Source organism: Thalassophryne amazonica, chromosome 11, assembly GCF_902500255.1.
Source record: "Thalassophryne amazonica chromosome 11, fThaAma1.1, whole genome shotgun sequence".
In the NCBI taxonomy this organism is placed as follows: Eukaryota; Metazoa; Chordata; class Actinopteri; order Batrachoidiformes; family Batrachoididae; genus Thalassophryne; species Thalassophryne amazonica.
The window spans coordinates 75,629,502-75,650,703 of NC_047113.1; the positions used below are offsets into that span (position 1 = coordinate 75,629,502).

At 45.0% G+C, this 21,202-nt stretch overlaps 1 protein-coding gene across 1 annotated transcript; it reads right to left on the minus strand.

Annotated features, from left to right (window-relative positions):
- Positions 1 to 909: 909 nt before the first annotated feature.
- Positions 910 to 20,600, minus strand: LOC117520855. The gene is made up of 5 exons (XM_034182189.1): positions 20,354 to 20,600; positions 18,717 to 18,874; positions 9,817 to 10,073; positions 8,495 to 8,582; positions 910 to 1,058 (listed from the first exon to the last, which is right to left on the minus strand). Exons 1-5 carry the CDS (start codon positions 20,442 to 20,444, stop codon positions 942 to 944), a joined length of 711 nt encoding a protein of 236 aa, XP_034038080.1. The 5' UTR covers positions 20,445 to 20,600; the 3' UTR covers positions 910 to 941.
- Positions 20,601 to 21,202: the final 602 nt, after the last annotated feature.

The window sequence follows — 21,202 nt, forward strand, 5'->3', positions numbered from 1 at the left end:
TGAATGGGGGGGGGCGGAGAGGAGCAGGAGAAGCAAGGTTGGTCTTAGGTTTGTACGCTCTCTCCGAAGCTTCTCCCCTTTGCGCAAAGCTCACAAAAGAGATCTCTGTCTAATGTTGTCTCTTTTTATGTGATTGTGCTTTGAGAAACTGTGTTTTGCAGGATACGATCTCAGGCACAGTTTAACTGCCAGGTCCAGTTAGGGCAACGGACCCGACAGTATCTAATGTCAAGCTCGTGTAATTTGCACTTCACCTTTGTGAACGCTTTCCTCTTCTGCGCCAGCTCTCTGGACATGTCCGGAAACACAGAAAGGCGACATTTTTCCCAGACGAATCCTTGCTTTGTCTTGGCTGCATTAAGCCCAGGTTACACACAGACAGTTTTGTCGGCGGGTAGTACGTAGACCGAAGTTCGCGGTAGTTCCGGCTGTTTTCATGGTGGAAAGGGGCTGAGCATTTCGGCGGCGTTTTGAGCGCTGCACTAGCCGCAAATACGCGGATAAAACGCCGCTAAATCCGCCAAATAAAGCGGCGTTTTGATGCCGTAGCATCCGGCACATATCAGGCAACAGGGGTTAATAAGCAACTGAGGCTGAAAACAGAAGTTTTTCTGGCAAAAGTTAAGAAACTTTCTGGTAGGGCTCCTGACATGTTTCAGGTTCTTTGCCTTATTTGCAGCATAACGTTCTGCTTTAAAGAGTTGGCTTTTGGTAAAGGTCAAGCTCAGTGACATCAAAGGTCAATTTTTTTCAACTCGATACCCAAGTGAGGTTAAATTTGCCAAAGGTCAATCGTTAGGTGGGAAGGTCATGTCTGTTTGTTGGCCTACCCCTCTCAGGTCCTTTTGTTGAGTTGTCTGTGGGTGACGGTCGACCCTGGAGACAACCGTCAGCTGTTGGATCAGAACCTTTGTGTGACACTGGTGTGTCAGACTCAGTTCTCACCTCTTGACACAGCACATCCAGTAGCGCTGCTGCTGACAGAGCCACTCGAACTGCTCCGCCATGTCCTGCAGCTTCCTCAGACTCCTTTCGTTCTCCTGCTGCAGCATCCGAACCTCAAAATACAAATCGATCAACATCTCATCAAGACAGCAGCAACATTTTAAAAACTGCAGCAGTTGCACATCATTTGCATCTGTTGTTTTGTTACCTTGGACATGTGAAGCTGCATCTCACAGGAAAGATAATTACACAGCAGGGTTTGCTTTTTGATGGACAGGTGGATTTGGGGCCAGTAATGGGCTTCGTCCTTGAAGCAAAGTGTAAATTAAGAACTCTTTGACACTTTGGAGGACTTTTCCAGTAATGTCTAGGCCCGTGTTGTAGTTTTTTAAATGTTTGGCTGCCGTATGTATATTTTACCTTGACGTTTTTATGTTTCATGAAATAATTGCGCAGCGGGCTGTTTGTCAGAGCTTTGGACTGGCGCGCCGCCACGTTTAACTAAACTAGCCTAGGAGACGTGTGAACGCTCTTAATTCATTATTTGTGATAGAAGGAGCTGGCAGCGGGCGGAGTGATAACTCCAGTGTGGGAGAGTTAGCTGCAAGTCTGCAAAAAAAAAAAAAAACATTCAATATTCAAGGAAGAGCAGTAAAGCTGGAGGACGAGAAATGACAAGTAGAAATAAGCCGGGGTAAATAAATACATAAATAAAACACTGAATTTAGTCATGATTAAATTAATTTGGGTTCTTTCCCGGCAAAATGTCCTGTATATTCATTTTGTGAATTGTTTTGTAAATCATGTCGGTAGCATGGGCCAAGCAGAGGGTCACCCCTTTGAGTCTGGTCTGCTTGAGGTTTCTTCCTCAAATCCTCAGAAGGAGTTTTGTTGTGTGGGCCGCTGAAGAGGAGGTACTGCTGGCCCACTACCACCAGAGGGCGCCCTGCTTGGAGTGCGGGCTCCAAGCACGAGAGGGCGCCAGACCCAGAGGAAGTGACAGCTGTCACTCATCACTCCAGCTGTCACTCATCTACACTACTATATAAGCCGGACTGCAACTCCACCTCCCCGCCGAGAAATCGACTACCAGAACCAAGGTAATTTCTCTGCTGAATTTAAACTGTGACTTACGTCTGTTTGCAGCCGTAATCCTGTGAAGACCCAGAAGAGGGACAAACAGGAGCTGCACGAGTGTGTGTGATTTGGAGGTGGAGGTGCTCCCTCCTAACAGTATCTGGACTATATATTACTGAGTGTGCGGACTCACACTCACACATCATATTTCTGCTTTCTGCCAGCAGTGCCAGGGTCGACAGTCGAAGACAGAGGCCACCTGGGGACTCGGGACTTGGCGGCTCCGGTGTTCTTCAGGCCGTTGGTGGTGGAAGCCGTGTGGGACGCGGCTTCTCTCTCGTCGGGCGTCTTCTATCTTCGAGCCTGCCCACACTTCACCTGGTGTTTATTGAGTGTGAGATTAAGACACGTTTCGTTGTGTAATATCACAACATTAAATTGTTACCTTTTGGCTTACTCATTGTCCGTTCATTTGCGCCCCCTGTTGTGGGTCCGTGCTACGACACCTTCCCAACAGGATTTCTCGGCCAACGTCATGGACTCCGAGGGGCGTCAACTCCAGCTTGAACGGCCAATGGAAGAGCCAGGAGCGCAGGCGTCAGCGGGAGGCGGGTTGAGTGAGCTGCAGCAGATCTTAACCGCCTTAATTTGCTTCGAGGAGAGGCACACGCATGGGCTACGGCGCTTTGGGAGCAGAATTCACAGCTCCTAATGTCTTATGCTGGGTTTGTACGGGAATTCAAACAAGTGTTTGATCATCCCAACAGAGGCGAGACCGCTTCGAACGTGCTGCTGTCGATGAGACAGGGGCGGCGTAGCGCAGCCGAGTATGCAGTCGGCTTCCGCATCGCGGCAGCGAGGTCCGGCTGGAATAACGTTGCGCTCCGCGCCGCCTTTGTAAATGGACTGTCCCCGGTCCTCAAGGAGCACCTACTGGCCAAGGAGGAACCGCGGGAATTTGACGGGCTGATCGATTTGGTTATACGTTTAGACAACCGTTTAAGCGAGCATTGTCGGGAGCAGGCCGGGAGGCATGACCGGGCACTAGTCGTCCCTCCCCCTTCCGGTTCCGACAAGGTGACGTCGTCCCCACGCTTCACTGCCAGAGAGCTCCGTGTGGCTACAGCTCCCCCTGCTGAGGAGGCTAGGGACACGAGTAGGGCCAAATTAAAGTCAAACATCAGACAAAGGAGGCTGGCCCACGGGGAGTGTTTCGTCTGCGGCTCTTGCGAGCACATGCAGAAGGACTGCCCTAAAACGGTCAAACAACAACGCCCGTCCTTAGAAACTGGGCTAAGGGTGGGTCATAACACGCACGCGGGAAAACCCTGCAAATCTGCACGAATCCCAGTAACAATCCTTTGTGGGGATTTAACCCTTCATGCCCCAGCACTGATAGACACAGGGTCTGAAGGGAATCTGCTGGACAGCAGATGGGTAAAGGAAGTAGGGCTCCCTCTGGTGGCTCTGCCGGCACCATTGCAGGTGCGAGCACTAGATGGCACCCTGCTTCCATTAATCACACATCAGACACAACCAGTGACTTTGGTTGTGTCTGGGAATCACAGGGAGGAGATAGTGTTCCATGTAACACCTTCTACCTCCTGAGTGATTTTGGGCTTTCCATGGATGGTGAAGCACAATCCCCGGATTGATTGGCCGTCTGGGGTTGTGACGCAGTGGAGCGAAACCTGCCACCGGGAGTGCTTAGGATCCTCGGTTCCTCCCGGCACTACGGCTAATGAGGAGGTCAAAGTTCCCCCCAATCTATCGGCGGTGCCAAGGAGTACCACGATCTTGCTGACGTTTTCAGCAAAGATCTGGCACTCACTCTTCCCCCGCACCGACCGTATGATTGTGCCATCGATTTGGTCCCGGGCGCTGAGTACCCGTCCAGCAGGCTGTACAACCTCTCACGTCCGGAACGCGAATCAATGGAGACCTACATCCGGGACTCCTTAGCTGCCGGGCTGATCCGGAACTCCACCTCCCTGATGGGTGCTGGTTTCTTTTTTGTGGGCAAGAAAGACGGCGGACTCCGTCCATGCATTGATTACAGAGGGCTGAACGAGATCACGGTTCGCAACCGATACCCGTTACCTCTGTTAGATTCAGTGTTCACGCCCCTGCATGGAGCCCAAATTTTCACAAAATTGGATCTTAGAAACGCGTACCACCTGGTTCGGATCCGGAAGGGAGACGAATGGAAGACGGCATTCAACACCCCGTTAGGTCATTTTGAGTACCTGGTCATGCCGTTCGGCCTCACTAACGCCCCCGCGACGTTCCAAGCTTTGGTAAATGACGTCTTGCGGGACTTCCTGCATCGGTTCGTCTTCGTATATCTGGACGATATACTCATCTTTTCCCCGGACCCTGAGACCCATGTCCAGCATGTACGTCAGGTCCTACAGCGGTTGTTGGAGAACCGGCTGTTTGTGAAGGGCGAGAAGTGCGAGTTCCACCGCACTTCTTTGTCCTTCCTGGGGTTCATCATCTCCTCCAACTCCGTCGCCCCTGATCCGGCTAAGGTTGCGGCGGTGAGAGATTGGCCCCAACCAACAAGCCGCAGGAAACTACAGCAGTTCCTAGGCTTTGCAAATTTCTACAGGAGGTTCATTAAAGGTTACAGTCAGGTAGTTAGCCCCCTGACTGCCCTGACCTCCACCAAGGTCCCCTTCGCCTGGTCGGATCGGTGCGAAGCCGCGTTCCAGGAGTTGAAACGCCGGTTCTCGACTGCACCAGTTCTGGTGCAGCCTGATCCTGATCGCCAGTACATAGTAGAGGTGGACGCCTCTGACTCAGGGATAGGAGCCGTGCTGTCCCAGAGCGTGGAGGCTGATAAAGTCCTCCATCCTTGTGCCTTTTATTCCCGCAGGTTGACCCCAGCTGAACGGAACTATGACGTCGGCAATCGGGAACTTCTTGCGGTGAAGGAGGCTCTTGAAGAGTGGAGACACCTGCTGGAGGGGGCATCGTTGCCCTTCACGGTTTTCACGGACCATCGGAACCTGGAGTACATCCGGACCGCCAAGCGGCTGAACCCCAGGCAAGCCCGCTGGTCTCTGTTCTTCGAGCGCTTTGACTTCCAGATCACGTATCGCCCCGGGACCAAGAACCAAAAACCGGATGCATTGTCCGGGTGCACGAAGAAGAAGCCAAAGCGGGGCTGTCGAACCCCACCGAGACCATCATCCCCGAGTCCACTGTCGTGGCCACCCTCACCTGGGACGTGGAGGAGACCGTCCGGGAGGCCCTGACAAGGAGCCCGGACCCGGGGACTGGCCCCAAGAACAAACTGTACGTCCCACCAGAGGCAAGAGCTGCCGTATTGGACTTCTGTCACGGGTCCAAGCTCTCCTGTCATCCCGGAGTGCGTAGGACCGTGGCAGTAGTCCAGCAGCGCTTCTGGTGGGCGTCCCTGGAAACCGACGTCCGGGACTACGTCCAGGCCTGTACCATCTGCGCCAGGGGCAAGGCAGACCATCGGAGGACGACGGGACTCCTCCAACCCCTGCCAGTGCCTCATCGCCCCTGGTCTCACATCGGCCTGGACTTCATCACGGGCCTCCCGCCGTCCCAGGGCAACACCGTTATTCTCAAGATAGTGGACCGGTTCTCCAAGGCGGCCCACTTCGTGGCCCTCCCGAAGCTCCCGACAGCCCAGGAGACGGCAGACCTCCTGGTCCACCACGTCATGCGGCTGCATGGGATACCATCGGACATTGTATCAGATCGTGGTCCCCAGTTCTCTTCGCAGGTGTGGAAGAGTTTCTGTAAGGAGCTGGGGGGCCACCGTGAGTCTCTCGTCCGGGTACCACCCCCAGACCAACGGCCAGGCAGAGCGGGCTAACCAGGAGTTGGAACAGGCCCTTCGCTGCGTCACCTCCGCGCACCCGGCGGCCTGGAGTCACCATCTGGCCTGGATCGAGTATGCCCATAACAGCCAAGTCTCGTCTGCTACCGGCCTCTCCCCTTTTGAGGCATGTTTGGGGTTCCAGCCCCCATTGTTCCCGCTGGTGGAGGGAGAGGTCGGTGTGCCCTCGGTCCAGGCCCACCTCAGGAGGTGCCGCCGGGTGTGGCGGACCGCCCGCTCTGCCCTGTTAAAGGCCCGGACGAGGGCCAAGACCCATGCGGACCGCCGACGTTCCCGGCCCCCACATACCAGCCCGGGCAGGAGGTGTGGCTGTCAACAAAGGACATCCCCCTCTGTGTGGACTCACCCAAATTAAAGGACAGGTACATCGGACCATTCCCCATCCTCAAGATCATCAACCCGGCCGCAGTGAAGCTCCGACACCCGGCTTCACTGCGGATCCACCCTGTCTTCCACGTGTCCCGTATCAAGCCACACCTCGCCCCTCTGTGCACCTGGACCTACGCCGCCTCCTGCCCGGCTCATCGACGGGGAGCCTGCTTGGACGGTCCGCAGGCTCCTGGACGTCCATCGTAAGGGCCGGGGGTTCCAATATCTGGTGGACTGGGAGGGGTATGGTCCTGAGGAACGCTCCTGGGTGAAGAGGAGCTTCATCCTGGACCCGGCCCTCCTGGCCGATTTCTACAGACGACACCCGGACAAGCCCGGTCGGGCGCCAGGAGGCGCCCGTTGAGGGGGGGGTCCTGTTGTGTGGGCCGCTGAAGAGGAGGTACTGCTGGCCCACTACCACCAGAGGGCGCCCTGCTTGGAGTGCGGGCTCCAAGCACGAGAGGGCGCCAGACCCAGAGGAAGTGACAGCTGTCACTCATCACTCCAGCTGTCACTCATCTACACTACTATATAAGCCGGACTGCAACTCCACCTCCCCGCCGAGAAATCGACTACCAGAACCAAGGTAATTTCTCTGCTGAATTTAAACTGTGACTTACGTCTGTTTGCAGCCGTAATCCTGTGAAGACCCAGAAGAGGGACAAACAGGAGCTGCACGAGTGTGTGTGATTTGGAGGTGGAGGTGCTCCCTCCTAACGGTATCTGGACTATATATTACTGAGTGTGCGGACTCACACTCACACATCATATTTCTGCTTTCTGCCAGCAGTACCAGGGTCGACAGTCGAAGACAGAGGCCACCTGGGGACTCGGGACTTGGCGGCTCCGGTGTTCTTCAGGCCGTTGGTGGTGGAAGCCGTGTGGGACGCGGCTTCTCTCTCGTCGGGCGTCTTCTATCTTCGAGCCTGCCCACACTTCACCTGGTGTTTATTGACTGTGAGATTAAGACACGTTTCGTTGTGTAATATCACAACATTAAATTGTTACCTTTTGGCTTACTCATTGTCCGTTCATTTGCGCCCCCTGTTGTGGGTCCGTGCTACGACACCTTCCCAACAAGTTTTTCCTTACCACTGTCACCTGTGTTCTTGCTCTGGGGGTTGGTAAGGTTAGACCTTACCTGTGTGAAGCACCTTGAGGCTTCTTTGTTGTCTTTTGGTGCTATATAAATTAAATAAATTGGAAAAAAAAAATTAAGTTATTCATTTGTGCATTTATACATTTATTTATTTATTTAGACATATTTATTGTTTTATTGTTAATTTATTTGTGTATTTCTGCATTTATTTATTCGTTCATGTAGTTCCACATTTCTTAAATATTTATTTATTTGTGGAGTGACATATTTATTTATTTATTTGTATAGTTCTACATTTATTTATGTGTTTGTGTATTTCTACATTTATTTATTTATTTGTCTATGTATTCATGAATATATTTCTACATTGATTTATTTACATATTTCTTCATGTACTCATTTGTGTATTTCTACATTTAATTTGTCCATTTCTACATTTGGTTATCTCTTTCTGTATTTATTTATGTAGTTCCACATTTCTTCATAAATTTATGTATGTATTTGTATATTTCCACATTTTTTTATACTTGTGTAATTTTTGGTCCTCCATATCAACTCCATTACATTTTTTTTTTCTTTTGGACAACACACTGTGGTTAAAAACTGTCCAATTCTGCCTCCTGCTGGCTGAAAGTAATTTTACAGCAGATTTTTGCAGCACTGAACCCAAACTGGTCTGAAAGTTGCAGAGGAAACTGTTACTGTTTAAAAAATGACTTTGTATGTTTTTTTATTATTGTTTTATTTTATTTTATTTATGTATTTATTTGCAAAGCCAAATCAGAGGTTTCTCATGATGTGGAAGAGATTTCGGGGGTTCTATTTATTTATTTATTTATTTATTTATTTTACCTTTTCCATTCATGATAATTTGTGAGTTTCCAGCCATGGAACTGTGAGACTTTAATCATATGTAAGACGAAATCTCAAACATACATACGTGAGTATAACAGGTAGATAAAAACCGATTTAGCATGTTTATGACATCTTTAACAGAAAACTAAAAGGGGCACTCAGACAGCGACACACCTGCACCTTATGAGACTGACACATCATTATGGAGATGAATTGCTTGTGATCCAGTGTTTCCATCACATGTGGTTCTGTCGTGGTCCAGGTCCACTCACCTCCTTCTGATGCACACTGTGTAAATCTTTCAGCTCCAGTCTCAGGGTTTTATTGGCCTCGTGCAGCTCCTGCAGCTCAGCTGTTGTTCTGTTGGAGACAAATTATGGGAAAGAAAAAACAAACAAACAAACAAATGATGAGCACAACATGGATTTAAGGACAGATCCATTATCTGCAGATTTTATAATTATGGACAACTAGTGTGGTTTGGTGTGGATACCAAACAAGAAATGTGTGTGGAAATTATATATGTGATGTCATAAAGCAATGATTTTATAAAGTGTAAAGGGGAATCCTATTTAAAGCAATGTGCAACTTCAACCACACCCGCTCCTAATTTCAATCATTCACATAATAAGGTTATTCTCCGCAATAAGTCCAGGCAGATCCAGTAGGCAAGCGCCATGCAAGTTTAATCACATTTGCTCCTAACTGCCACCAAATATCCAGCAGGTGGCAGTGTTCAACAGGAGACAGGCATGTCTTAAGCAAAAAGTGTCTTTTTAAACTGATTTGGTGCACCAAGGTTCACCATATTTTAATCAGTTCATCCTCATTAAATCCCTTTTTTTATTTGGACACATACAGAATGATAACATTTGTTTTTGAGTTATTGTGTTCACAGTCCTGAGTGGATGAACTTATCTATCAATACATTCACCCACTGTATTTTCAAAGGAACACACCTTGGCTTGGGGAAGCAGAGCAACATGAGGGAAAAGGGTGGAGCCTGACCTACAACAGCAAACATTTATAGTGGATATGAATGATAAAAAAAATACAAATACATTTTTAAAAATCTTGACCTGAAGAGGTTGCTTTTGGGTCATTGCAGATGTCTACACTCTAATAAGCACTCAGGTGTAGTCGTCAAGGTTTCTGTGTGCATCTCAATAAGAACTGAAGCCTCTTTAGTCTCAGTCCTGTATCAGTGGAAACAATGTAGTAAGACACAAAGCCGACGATCCAAACTCTCTGCATGCGTAATGTCAATAAATTAAAGAGCCGATCGGCTCAGACAGAACCTCAGGTCCAAACTTGATGTTTGTCTTCAGCTCTGTGGCTTTGGAGCGACGGCTTCACTTCGCCTCAGGTTGCTGAGGATGGTTTTATGTTTCTTTTCCCTGGCTGAGCTCTTATCTGGATTCATGTTCTTTTATATTTTTGTTCCGTTTGAACAGCTGGATGGCCCGTGAAGGAATGTCTTTCTCATCAAACCACCAGCCTGCAAAGACCAGCACAGTCCAAGATGCTTCCCACATCCATTTCTCAAGTATTTCCTCTCAGCTCTCTGCTGAAGTTTTTAATGTTGGGGGCCTACCTGTGCAGCTCCGCCTGGAGGCTTTCTGTCAAAGCAGCTCTGTGCTGGGCCTCAGCGTGCAGCTCCGCCTGGAGGCTCTCTGCCACGGCAGCTTGGTGTTGGGCCTCATCATGCAGCTCCTCCACCAGGCCCTCCAGCCTCACCTCGGAGCTCTGCAGACACAGGAGCTCTGAGCCGACCTGCTGCAGCAGCTCGGCATCCCGGGAACCCTCCTCCACCAGGAGGACCACATGCTGCCGCAACAGGTTCACCAGGTCCTGCAGGAGAAACACCTGATGAAGCTGATATGTTTCTTCACCACATGACATAACATAGTTCCTGATTAACTACATGTTTTATAGAAGAAGAGCAGCGCTTCAAAAGTCTGAGTGTCCTCGAGTCCATAAAATCTCAACTGTAATACAACACACATACAGACCAGTTTTTTTGGTTGGGGAGGGGGGGTTGGGCACACAAACTGGCAAAAGAATCCATCATAAGCACAAACAATTGTGCTGTATAATTATTACATGTGAGAATTTTTTATCATTTCTATCTATTTTACAGGGTGGATATGTATTTTTTTTTTCTGTGATAAATTATTTTACTTTCTCAACATAAGAATCCACAAACCAGCAAATCTCCCACTCAGGCCTGAGTAAAATTCTCCACTAGATGACCTCATGTCCTAAGTAGTAAGGTCAACTGGTACCGAGAAGGTGCCTCGACATCAGTTGCAGATTGTGTTAAAATTTTGTGTGCTGAGCTTAAACGTCAAAGAATTTGATTTTCAACCGGTTTCGGACCAAATGTGGCACACACTTACATGGCTTCCACTCCTGGAAAAGTCAACCAGCTGCCAACAAGTTGTCCACAGCTGCCAGAAATGACATTCTTTCATCGCCTATCTGGGTTTATACTCTAGGAGCCACTGATTCTTTGCATTGAAGGAGCCAAGCTGAGGTGGTTGGGGCATCTGGTAATGATGCCCCCTGGTTGTCTCCACTGGGAGCTCTTCCAAGCAGATCCAACTGGGAGGAGAAGACCCAAGTCATGCCAGAGGGATTATATTTTCCAGCTCATTTGGGAATGCCTCGGGGTCCCCTGAGAAGCGTTGAAGTTCAGGATGAGCCACTTGGTCTACAACCCCAATTCCATTGAAGTTGGGACATTGTGTGAAATGTAAATAAAAACAATACAATGATTTGCGAATCCTCTTCAACCTATATTCAATTGAATACACCACAAAGACAAGATATTTAATGTTCAAACTGATAAACTTTATTGTTTTTGTGCAAATATTTGCTCATTTTGAAATGGATGCCTGCAACACGTTTCAAAAAAGCTGGGACAGTGGTATGTATGCCACCGCAACACACACCTGGATAAGTGGCAGCAAATGAATGAATAGGTAGAGAAGCTTGAATCTTCGACCGGACTGGGTTGCTTGATGCGACGACGTTTCGCTTCAAATTGCAGAAGCTTCCTCAGCTAAAACCATAAACCCTGAGTGTTGCATTAAAAGTGTCTGGATGACTTCTTTTACAATATAGTCAATTTTGCACTGTCTCTTAGCATAAAGCAGGTAGATCAGTGGGCTAGGAGTTAGACATAGGCTCGGGTTCAATTCCTGGTCAGGCTACCTGCCTGCATCCTTGAACAAGGACCTGTATTGTTCCAGTCCACCCAGCCATAAATGCGTACAGGTCTTGGCTGGAGAAGTAACCTGCAACAGACTGGTGTATCGTCCAAGGACTGCATATCACAGAATCCAAGGATTAACACCAGCACCACTGGGTCTGTATAGGACTGACTTCTTCTTTGTCTTCTTAGCTTCAGAGTCCTCCATAGAAAACGTTACTCTGATTTTTAAACTCTTCCCAAGGAGTCAGCTCAGAGAACTCCTCGTGGTAAGATAAGGTGTTTAGTGACTACAGGCCCAAACGTCTACACGGTATCCAGAGGTAATAGTCTAAGAAAGCAGAAATAACTCTTTAATGCTGCTGAAACTGCTGCAGGCACTGTAGCCAAACTGTGACAAAGAGCTGCTGGACTTTGTCGACCAAAATCGGCGGTTTCACAGCCAAACCTCTGCATTTATACTGTGTTAACACTGGCACTTAACGCGGTCGCATAATTCAGTGTCATTACGGTAATTGCAGCATTTATTGCCTACTGGAGGATTTCACGTTCAAAGTATGGAAATGTAATAAAGGTTAAATACGAGGTTAAATGACATAATTTAAAAATTCACTCTGAATTGAACAGAGGTTTGCCAACAGGTGTTTAACCGAGCTTCAACGTGTAAGTTAAATTAGCCTCCTTCAGCTCACGGTTTTAATTTAATTTAATGTGCAATTTATTCATATTGGAGTCTATATGATTAAATTAGTACCTGCTGAAGACATTATTCAAGGAAACAAGCTTTTATAGACATCAGGTGGACAGAAACATGTCTCCAAATTAATCCTGATGTTTGTCTGCACTGTCTGCTGCTGTAATAATAATAATAACAATAATAATAATAATTTCTTAATTTATATAGCGCCAAATCACGAGTAATCGCCTCAAGGCGCTTCACAAGCATTTAAAAGCAGAATAAAATGAAATAAGATTAAAATACAATAAAAAATGTAACCATAAAAAATTAAAAGAAGTAAAATAAATAAAACGTATTAAAAAAAAGACAATAAAATACTAATGATAAAACAGGGAGAAGAGATGTGTCTTCAACCTGGCTTTAAAAGTCTCCACAGAGTCCGACTGTCGTATTTGTGCAGGCAGATCATTCCACAGAGCTGGAGCGCGGTGATAAAAGCTCTGTAATCCGCTGACCTTTTCTTCACCCTCGGGACACACAATAGTCCTGCACCCTGTGAACGCAGAGCCCTTGCCAGCACATAGGACTCAACCAGGTAGGGGGGCGCCAGTCCGTGAACAATTTTATAGGCCAATAGTAATACTTTAAAATCCGATCTCAAAGAGACCGGAAGCCAGTGAAAGGATTCCAGAAGCGGCGTAATATGATCAAACCTTCTGCTTTGCGTCAGAAGTCTGGCAGCAGCATTTTGATCCAGCTGAAGACCCCTGATGCTGGACTGTGGTAAACCAGAAAACAAAGCATTACAATAGTCCAATCTAGAAGAGACAAACGCATGAACCAGAGTCTCAGCATCAGCCATAGACAGGATGGGACGAATCTTTCCTATATTTGTTAAATGAAAGAAAGCAGTCCTCGTAATGTCCCTAATGTGGAGGTCAAAGGACAACGTAGGATCAAAAATTACCCCAAGGTTCCTCACTTTGTCAGTATGAAGCGCCAGCTGATCAAATCGATGCCGATGTCTTGCTGGACCAAGAACCATCATTTCAGTCTTATCAGAGTTCAAAAGTAGAAAGTTGCTAGACATCCAACTTCTCACTGCTGCGAGACAGTCCTGTAAAGATTTTATGTGGACAGGATTTCCAGCAGCTATCGGCATATACAACTGAGTATCATCAGCATAGCAATGAAAAGCAACTCCATAATGCCGCAAAATGTTCCCAAGGGGTGCCATATACAGGGAAAAAAGCAGGGGACCCAGAACGGATCCCTGCGGAACCCCGAACTTCATGCCCTTAAAGTCAGAGGTAGTGTCATTGCACAAAACACAGTGGGAACGACCAGACAAATAAGACCTCAGCCACGCAAGAGCAGTTCCAGTAATCCCAAAACAGTTTTCTAGCCTATAAAGTAGAATATGATGATCAACTGTCAAATGCAGCACTGAGATCCAACAACACCAATACTGTAGTAGTATCCAAGTCCATTGCTCGCAGAAGATCATTAACTACTTTAATAAGTGCTGTTTCTGTGGAGTGATATCTTCTAAAAGCAGACTGCAGTGGCTCAAAAAGGTCATTCTCAGCAAGATAGTCCACAAGCTGCCGTGAAACCACCTTTTCCAGAATTTTAGAGCAGAATGACAGATTTGATATCGGCCTATAATTTTTCAATACACCAGGATCAAGATTAGATTTCTTGAGTAGTGGTTTAACCATGGCAGATTTAAAACAATTTGGAACAGATCCAGAGTTTAAAGAAAGGTTAACAATTTCCAGCACAGTCGGCCCAAGAATGGGCCAAAGATCCTTAAACAGTTTTGTTGGTATAGGATCAAATAAACAGGTTGTGCTTCTAGTAGACATCACAAGTTTCGTCAGCACACCTTGTGAGATACTGTTAAATTCCGTGAATCTAGGTAGCACCTCAGTAGTAGTCCCCAGCTCAGTAGCTGGATACAATGACTGGACCAAAGTATGCTGAGATGTGCTCAACCTAATATCTTCTATTTTCTTTTCGAAATAGTCCAGAAAGTCCTGTGCTAAAAAAGGAGAACGGCCAACAGGTAGCTGTCCATGAATAAGAAATGCCACTGTATGAAACAAAAACTTTGAGTTATGCTTGTTTTTGTTTATCAATTCACAGTAATAGGCCTGCTTCGTAGCCAATAAAGCATGCTTATAATCTAAAATAGCTTCACGCCACGCAAGGTGGAACACCTCTAATAAGGCAACTATGTGCTGATTTCAGTTATTTGTTTTAACCTGGTAACAGTAAGTTATTTTCAAAATTGAGTAGAGGGACTCAACCAGGAAAAAGGAGATGAACTATATGTTGTTCCAAACGCAGTGAGTCATAAAACAGATGAATAAATGAGGACATCTCCTGCAAATTTAAATAATGGAATTACTCAAAAACAATAAATGCTATTATCTTGTCACTCATCACATTTATGGTGCATATAATGAGGACAAACAAATTAAAATCTTTATGTTCCTTTGTAATATCCCATAGATGTAGTTGCCACCTGCTGATTGGTTAGTAGATACTTATTACCTCGATATGCGGAGGAGGTTATGTTTTCACCCCTGCTGGTTTGTTTGTTTGTTTGTGATCAGCCTGGAACCCACAATTCTTTATTTATCGTTATGAAATTTTACAGATTATTCGTATCCTAATAGGCAAGAACTGGTACGCCCCTAAAAATTGGTAAGCCTTTTGCATCTGCGCATGCGTCATTTCGGACCACAGTAGCAAGTCTCTTCACCTAAAGCAATCAAATGGATTAATGAGATTATTAACCATCAGATGATGACGGTAGACTCTCTTAAATCATTCTAAAGTCAGTTCTAAGCAGAAACTAAGCGAAATTTGTGACGCTTTGAAATGTCCGACACGCAGTGAACGCATCAGCTAGCAGCTTGTTTAGCCGCAGCGCTCTGATCACTTCCGCCACCTTTTATGATGAAATAATGCTGAATTTATGTGGAAATAATTGTTGTACAAAAACTTCAGATATCTGTCGCTGAGACAGATGATGACTGGAGTGCAGTTTGAAGCAGAAACAAGGTGTTAATCCATGAACCGCTTCATCGGGGGGCCCGATTGTTAGGGGGACCGTTCGGTCAGCGACACCGGATCTGATCCAGATTACAGATTTTGTGACCATTTAAATTTGACATTGAAAACCCCATTTAATGTATATTTTACATTATATCTTAATCAAACATGTCCCAATCACTCTCATATTTTAAAGTGAGGTGCAGACTGACACTTACTATTGACTGACAAAGTTTGATCTGGATCTGATCCAGATTGTGGATTTTGTTGACATTTGAATTTAAAATTGAAAACCCCATTTAATGTATATTTTACATTATATCTCAAACAAACATGCCCCAATCACTCTCATATTTGAAAGTGAGGTGCAGACTGGCTATCAGGATCTTCCTCAGAGCCTGGTTTTAACTCTGTTTTACCAGTGTCATGTGTTAGTTTCTTTACTAGATGGTGACCTCAGTTTTGTTTCACACTGGGATCAGATGAGTGACTGATTACTGACAGACTATTTAAACTCTGACTTTCTGTTCATGTATTGCCAGATACATGTGTGCCATTTTGCCTCGCCAGCTTCCAGAGCCATTTTCGATGATCCAGGCAGACCCCAAGAGCATCAAACCTGAATGCCGCTCTGTGACCTTGACTGCATCTTCCAGCTGTGCATTAAGACGCCGAAACGTCCCGCAGCAAAAGCTCAGGTAACCTGGCCTCCCCTCTAATTCCCACATTAGAGCGAACTGTCTTTACCTGATGTTCTGGACGATTCCGGTACAGCTCCCAAGTGGACCTGGATCCTGGTTCTGACGACCTGCACAGCAACATCATGTTGGAACTCCTCAGCTCTTGGCGCAGAGCGTGTCTCAACTACATGCCAGTTAAGTTTCTCCTCGTCTCAGTGAGATCCCATTCTCACTCGTCCCTGTTTGTGACTGTGCTATGATAAAGAACTGTTCCAAGAACTCTTCCTAAGAACCGCATGAATTCTGATATCAAACAGTTGAGAACCCAGCTGTATCAAGTCCTGCTTAATTGGGACTGTGTTACAACATGCAGCACTTGACCTCTGATCTTTGGATACAACTTATGAACAATTCCTGAACAGTGAACTTTGCTTCTTAAGAAGAGAACTTTATTTCTTGACCTCTGAATCAACCTGTGTTCAACCTTTTATGAACTGTGTCTGTTTTGAGGCTCCAGCATTACGAGTGCATTCACTCACCCTGTGTGTCTTTATTCCCCATAGTTCCTGGTCTTGGAGACAAGTGTTCCACCTGGTCCTGAACCCTGAAACCTTAGTTGATATTTTCCTTCAAGACTGGCTCGGGATCTTGCAGCTCCCTCATTTTACTGCCAGGAGGCGGGCCATCTCTCCACACTGCAGGCACCCCAGCAGCACCTTTACTTTATTATAAATAAATATATTTTTCCTTTGTACTCTTCTCCGTGTCCAGCTTCCTGCATTTGAGTCCATTGCCTGCAATGGCTCAGTCCTACCCAAACCTCTAATCATAACACTGACACTCACTATCACCTGACAAAGTTTGATCTGGATCTGATATGGATTGTGGATTTTGTGGACGTTTGAATTTAATATTGAAAAGCCCATTTGGTGTACATTTTACATGATATCTCAATCAAAAGTGCCTCAATCACTCTGGTGCAAACTCACTCTCAATGAATAGACTAAGTTTGATCTCCATCTGATCTATATTGTGGATTTAGCGGATATTTGATTTAACATTGGAAAGCCCTTTGATTTATATTTTTTATTAATCAATCAATCAATCAATTTTATTTATATAGCGCCAAATCACAACAAACAGTTGCCCAAGGCGCTTTATATTGTAAGGCAAGGCCATACAATAATTACGTAAAAACCCCAATGGTCAAAACGACCCCCTGTGAGCAAGCAGTGGGAAGGAAAAACTCCCTTTTAACAGGAAGAAACCTCCAGCAGAACCAGGCTCAGGGAGGGGCAGTCTTCTGCTGGGACTGGTTGGGGCTGAGGGAGAGAACCAGGAAAAAGACATGCGGTGGAAGAGAGCAGAGATCAATCACTAATGATTAAATGCAGAGTGGTGCATACAGAGCAAAAAGAGAAAGAAACACTCAGTGCATCATGGGAACCCCCCAGCAGTCTAAGTCTATAGCAGCATAACTAAGGGATGGTTCAGGGTCACCTGATCCAGCCCTAACTATAAAAAGGAATGTTTTAAGCCTAATCTTAAAAGTAGAGAGGGTGTCTGTCTCCCTGATCTGAATTGGGAGCTGGTTCCACAGGAGAGGAGCCTGAAAGCTGAAGGCTCTGCCTCCCATTCTATTCTTACAAACCCTAGGAACTACAAGTAAGCCTGCAGTCTGAGAGCGAAGCGCTCTATTGGGGTGATATGGTACTATGAGGTCCCTAAGATAAGATGGGACCTGATTATTCAAAACCTTATAAGTAAGAAGAAGAATTTTAAATTCTATTATAGAATTAAGAGGAAGCCAATGAAGAGAGGCCAATATGGGTGAGATATGCTCTCTCCTTCTAGTCCCCGTCAGTACTCTAGCTGCAGCATTTTGAATTAACTGAAGACTTTTCAGGGAAGTTTTAGGACAACCTGATAATAATGAATTACAATAGTCCAGCCTAGAAGAAATAAATGCATGAATTAGTTTTTCAGCATCACTCTGAGACAAGACCTTTCTAAATTTAGAGATATTGTGTAAATGCAAAAAAAGCAGTCCTACATATTTGTTTAATATGCGCTTTGAATGACATATCCTGATCAAAAATGACACCAAGATTTCTCACAGTATTACTAGAGGTCAGGGTAATGCCATCCAGAGTAAGGATCTGGTTAGACACCATGTTTCTAAGATTTGTGGGGCCAAGTACAATAACTTCAGTTTTATCTGAGTTTAAAAGCAGAAAGCTTTTAAACTCAGATAAAAGTTTAAAGTTTTAAACTTTAAACAGTTTAAAGTTTAAATATATTTAATATATATTAAATATATATTAAATATATTCAAACTCAAATATATTTTTATACCACTGCACAACCCTGGGTCAAGGATTTGCCTGCATTTTGCCTTGAAACAAAAGCAGTGAGGGAGATGGCTGAATGGGCTAGTGAATGTGAGATAGTGAGACGATCTCCACACAAAATTTTACAGTGATTTGTTCTAAAACTCATATAAGATGGTCGGCCCACACAGCCCTACTGAACGGATTTTATATGACTTTAGCTGCAAAATAACTGTAGTGCAAAGACGATGGTTGAGTGAGGTATGGAGTGAATGTGAACCACGAGAAAGAAAGAGAAATGCACTAAATTAAAGAAGTAAATCATGACTGTTTCAAAGGGATTATCTTCTAAAACTCAACGCACACAACTCTGCTGAAAGGATTTGTATGAATGTATCTGAAGCAGGCACTTCTTCATTCTCTCTCTATTTTTTGAAGTTACAAAGGCTAGATCTGGTCTCAGTGCAGGCCTCAGCTGACACAGGAGCTCAGATCAAACCCAATTCTCTTTCTATCCTGATATCCCACCTGCTGCTGGTGAAGCCTAGTGACCAGCTGGTCATGTGTGGTCCTCAGCTCTATGTTGATCTGCTCCTGGTGGAGGAGTCGAACGGCCACAGCTTCCAGATCATTCCGCAGCTTCCTCTCTCGCTCTGTAGCCACCAGAAACTCTCTGTCCAGCGCTGCTGCAGCCCCAAGAGCAACAAAACATAAAAACCAGGAGTCCTCATCCAAAGGCAAACCAGCAACATTGGTGGTAACAAATTACACCTGGGGGGGGGGGGGGGGGGCGCTCAGGGACATTGTCCTCTGCACCATTATAGCAGTCAGGGGGTCATTTTTAAATTCTTCCTGTTAAATGACCAATTCCAAAACTTTTATTTTTTTCCATTCTTAGTGTGTTTAATTGATTTTTTTTAGACAATATCGATGCTGTCAGTATGTATTTATTATTCAGTTTTCACAAGAACAACACAATATCTGGTTTATTTTATTTCGGATTTGTACTTTGTATCATATTACAATGCTTATTTAAAATTGCGTATTTTGATCAGTTGCTTTAAAAATCACCCATCAATGAAAATTTATTTAAAAAATGAACATTTATGCTGCATTTATTTATGCACCTGTACATTTACACACATATTTATTATGTTTATTCTGTGCATATGTTTGCTCCCTGCTTCCATGATGCAGCTTCACTTCTGCATATAAGATGATAGTTTATATATTACATATCCATGCTAATCTGCTACAGTGTGTATATAATCATTAGCGCTCATTAGTATGTGGGTGATTCTTAGACTACGGGCACTTATTATGTCCTTTGATCATATTGTATGAAAAACAGAAAAAAAGGGGAAATTTCACACTTTTATAGTTATCTTTACAATGAAAGTGTGTTAAGAAATTTGTTCTAGTAGTCTATGATGACTTTTTCAGCTTTTTTCAGCATCATTATATGCAAATATTGCTGTTTTGTGCTTGTCCCACACCCAGACTTTTGATCTTCAATGATAAAAATGAATGGTAAAGAAACATTTTTTCTAATGTTTTAAAATATCTCTGAATAAAATATCAGTAAAATAATCAAAACATAATTGGGGTATTCAATGTCATACAACTGTTGTGATTTTTTTAAACAAAATGTAGTTGTCCCACACTATTGCTGTAATTTCCACCACAACACTGTAATGTCCCTTTAAACAGTTTGTATGAAAGATTGTTTGGGTAGTTTCTATGGAGATAAACAGTGACATCAGAGCACATGTATATAGCACCAAATCACAACAAACAGTTGCCCCAAGGCGCTTTATATTGTAAGGCAATGGTGTGGTGGAAATTACATTTACAAGGCCAATAGTGCCCATAGTTAAAGAATCACCCATGTACACTCTGTCATGTGATCACTCACACTTTAATCTGTGTATGATGATTAGATTCTCACTACATTTCATTGGCTTTGTACTCAGCACAGTGACAGTAAAGTTCAATCTGATCTATTTATCCTGTTAAAATACCACTTTTTTGTCCACATTAAGTAGAGCAATTTTAACTAATCACCAGTAGAGGGTGCTAAGCATCACATTTGTCTGATTTTACTTATCCACTGCATTAAAAAAAATAAAATAAAAATCTACAAACAAAAGTCCTTTGCATCTTACCTTTGTCATGCGCCAGTCGGATGCACTTGGCTGTCAGATACTGGATCTGACTGTAGTCTGCGTCCTTCTGCGCTCGGAAAAACCTCCTCATGCCGGCGTGTCGTCCTTTGACCGTCCCGTGTTTCCCTCACTGACACGGCGTGCACAGCTCCCGCAGTGTTCAACCTTTACTGACTAATCGACCGCTCATGGAGCTCAACTGTATGGGGCAAGTTTGAGCATTAACTGCAGCTACTGTTGCCACAACACAGAGACGCGCTGTGCTGGAGTTGGTGTGCTGCCACATGACTACCACCTATTTCATGCACCAACTGGAGATCTGTTCAGGGGCTTACAGGCAGATTTGTCATAAATTTGTCTGCCCAGAGGTGGAGAATCCTCTAGTAGGGTGTGTGGCACGCTGGGCGAGTCGTGTCTAGCAGACACATTACTGTACAATACATTAGCCTCCAGGTTGTACTTTTATTGTGCTTGTGTGTGATTACACAAAAAATTTATAGAGGAAAATATCACAAGTGTACAAAAATATGTGGCTCTGCCTCCATCTGGAGCACAAACTAAAACAGGGTGGCGTGTTGGATATATAAATGTAGATCAGCAGTCCAACTGTACACTTTTTCAAACATTTTAAAATGTTTCTTCAGTGATAAAAACCAGGCATGCATGGAGCTGCAATCATACCTTATGCCAGCAGTGGGAGACAAAACAGCTGAATAGCTGCACTTGGTTTGTTATTGGACAGTGTGGGGATCAATATTAATGCAAGAGCCACGCCCATAAAACATCCGTCCCAATAGTCAAACCCAGCAGCTGTGAATCTTTTATCACAAACATTTTGGCTTCAGTCTT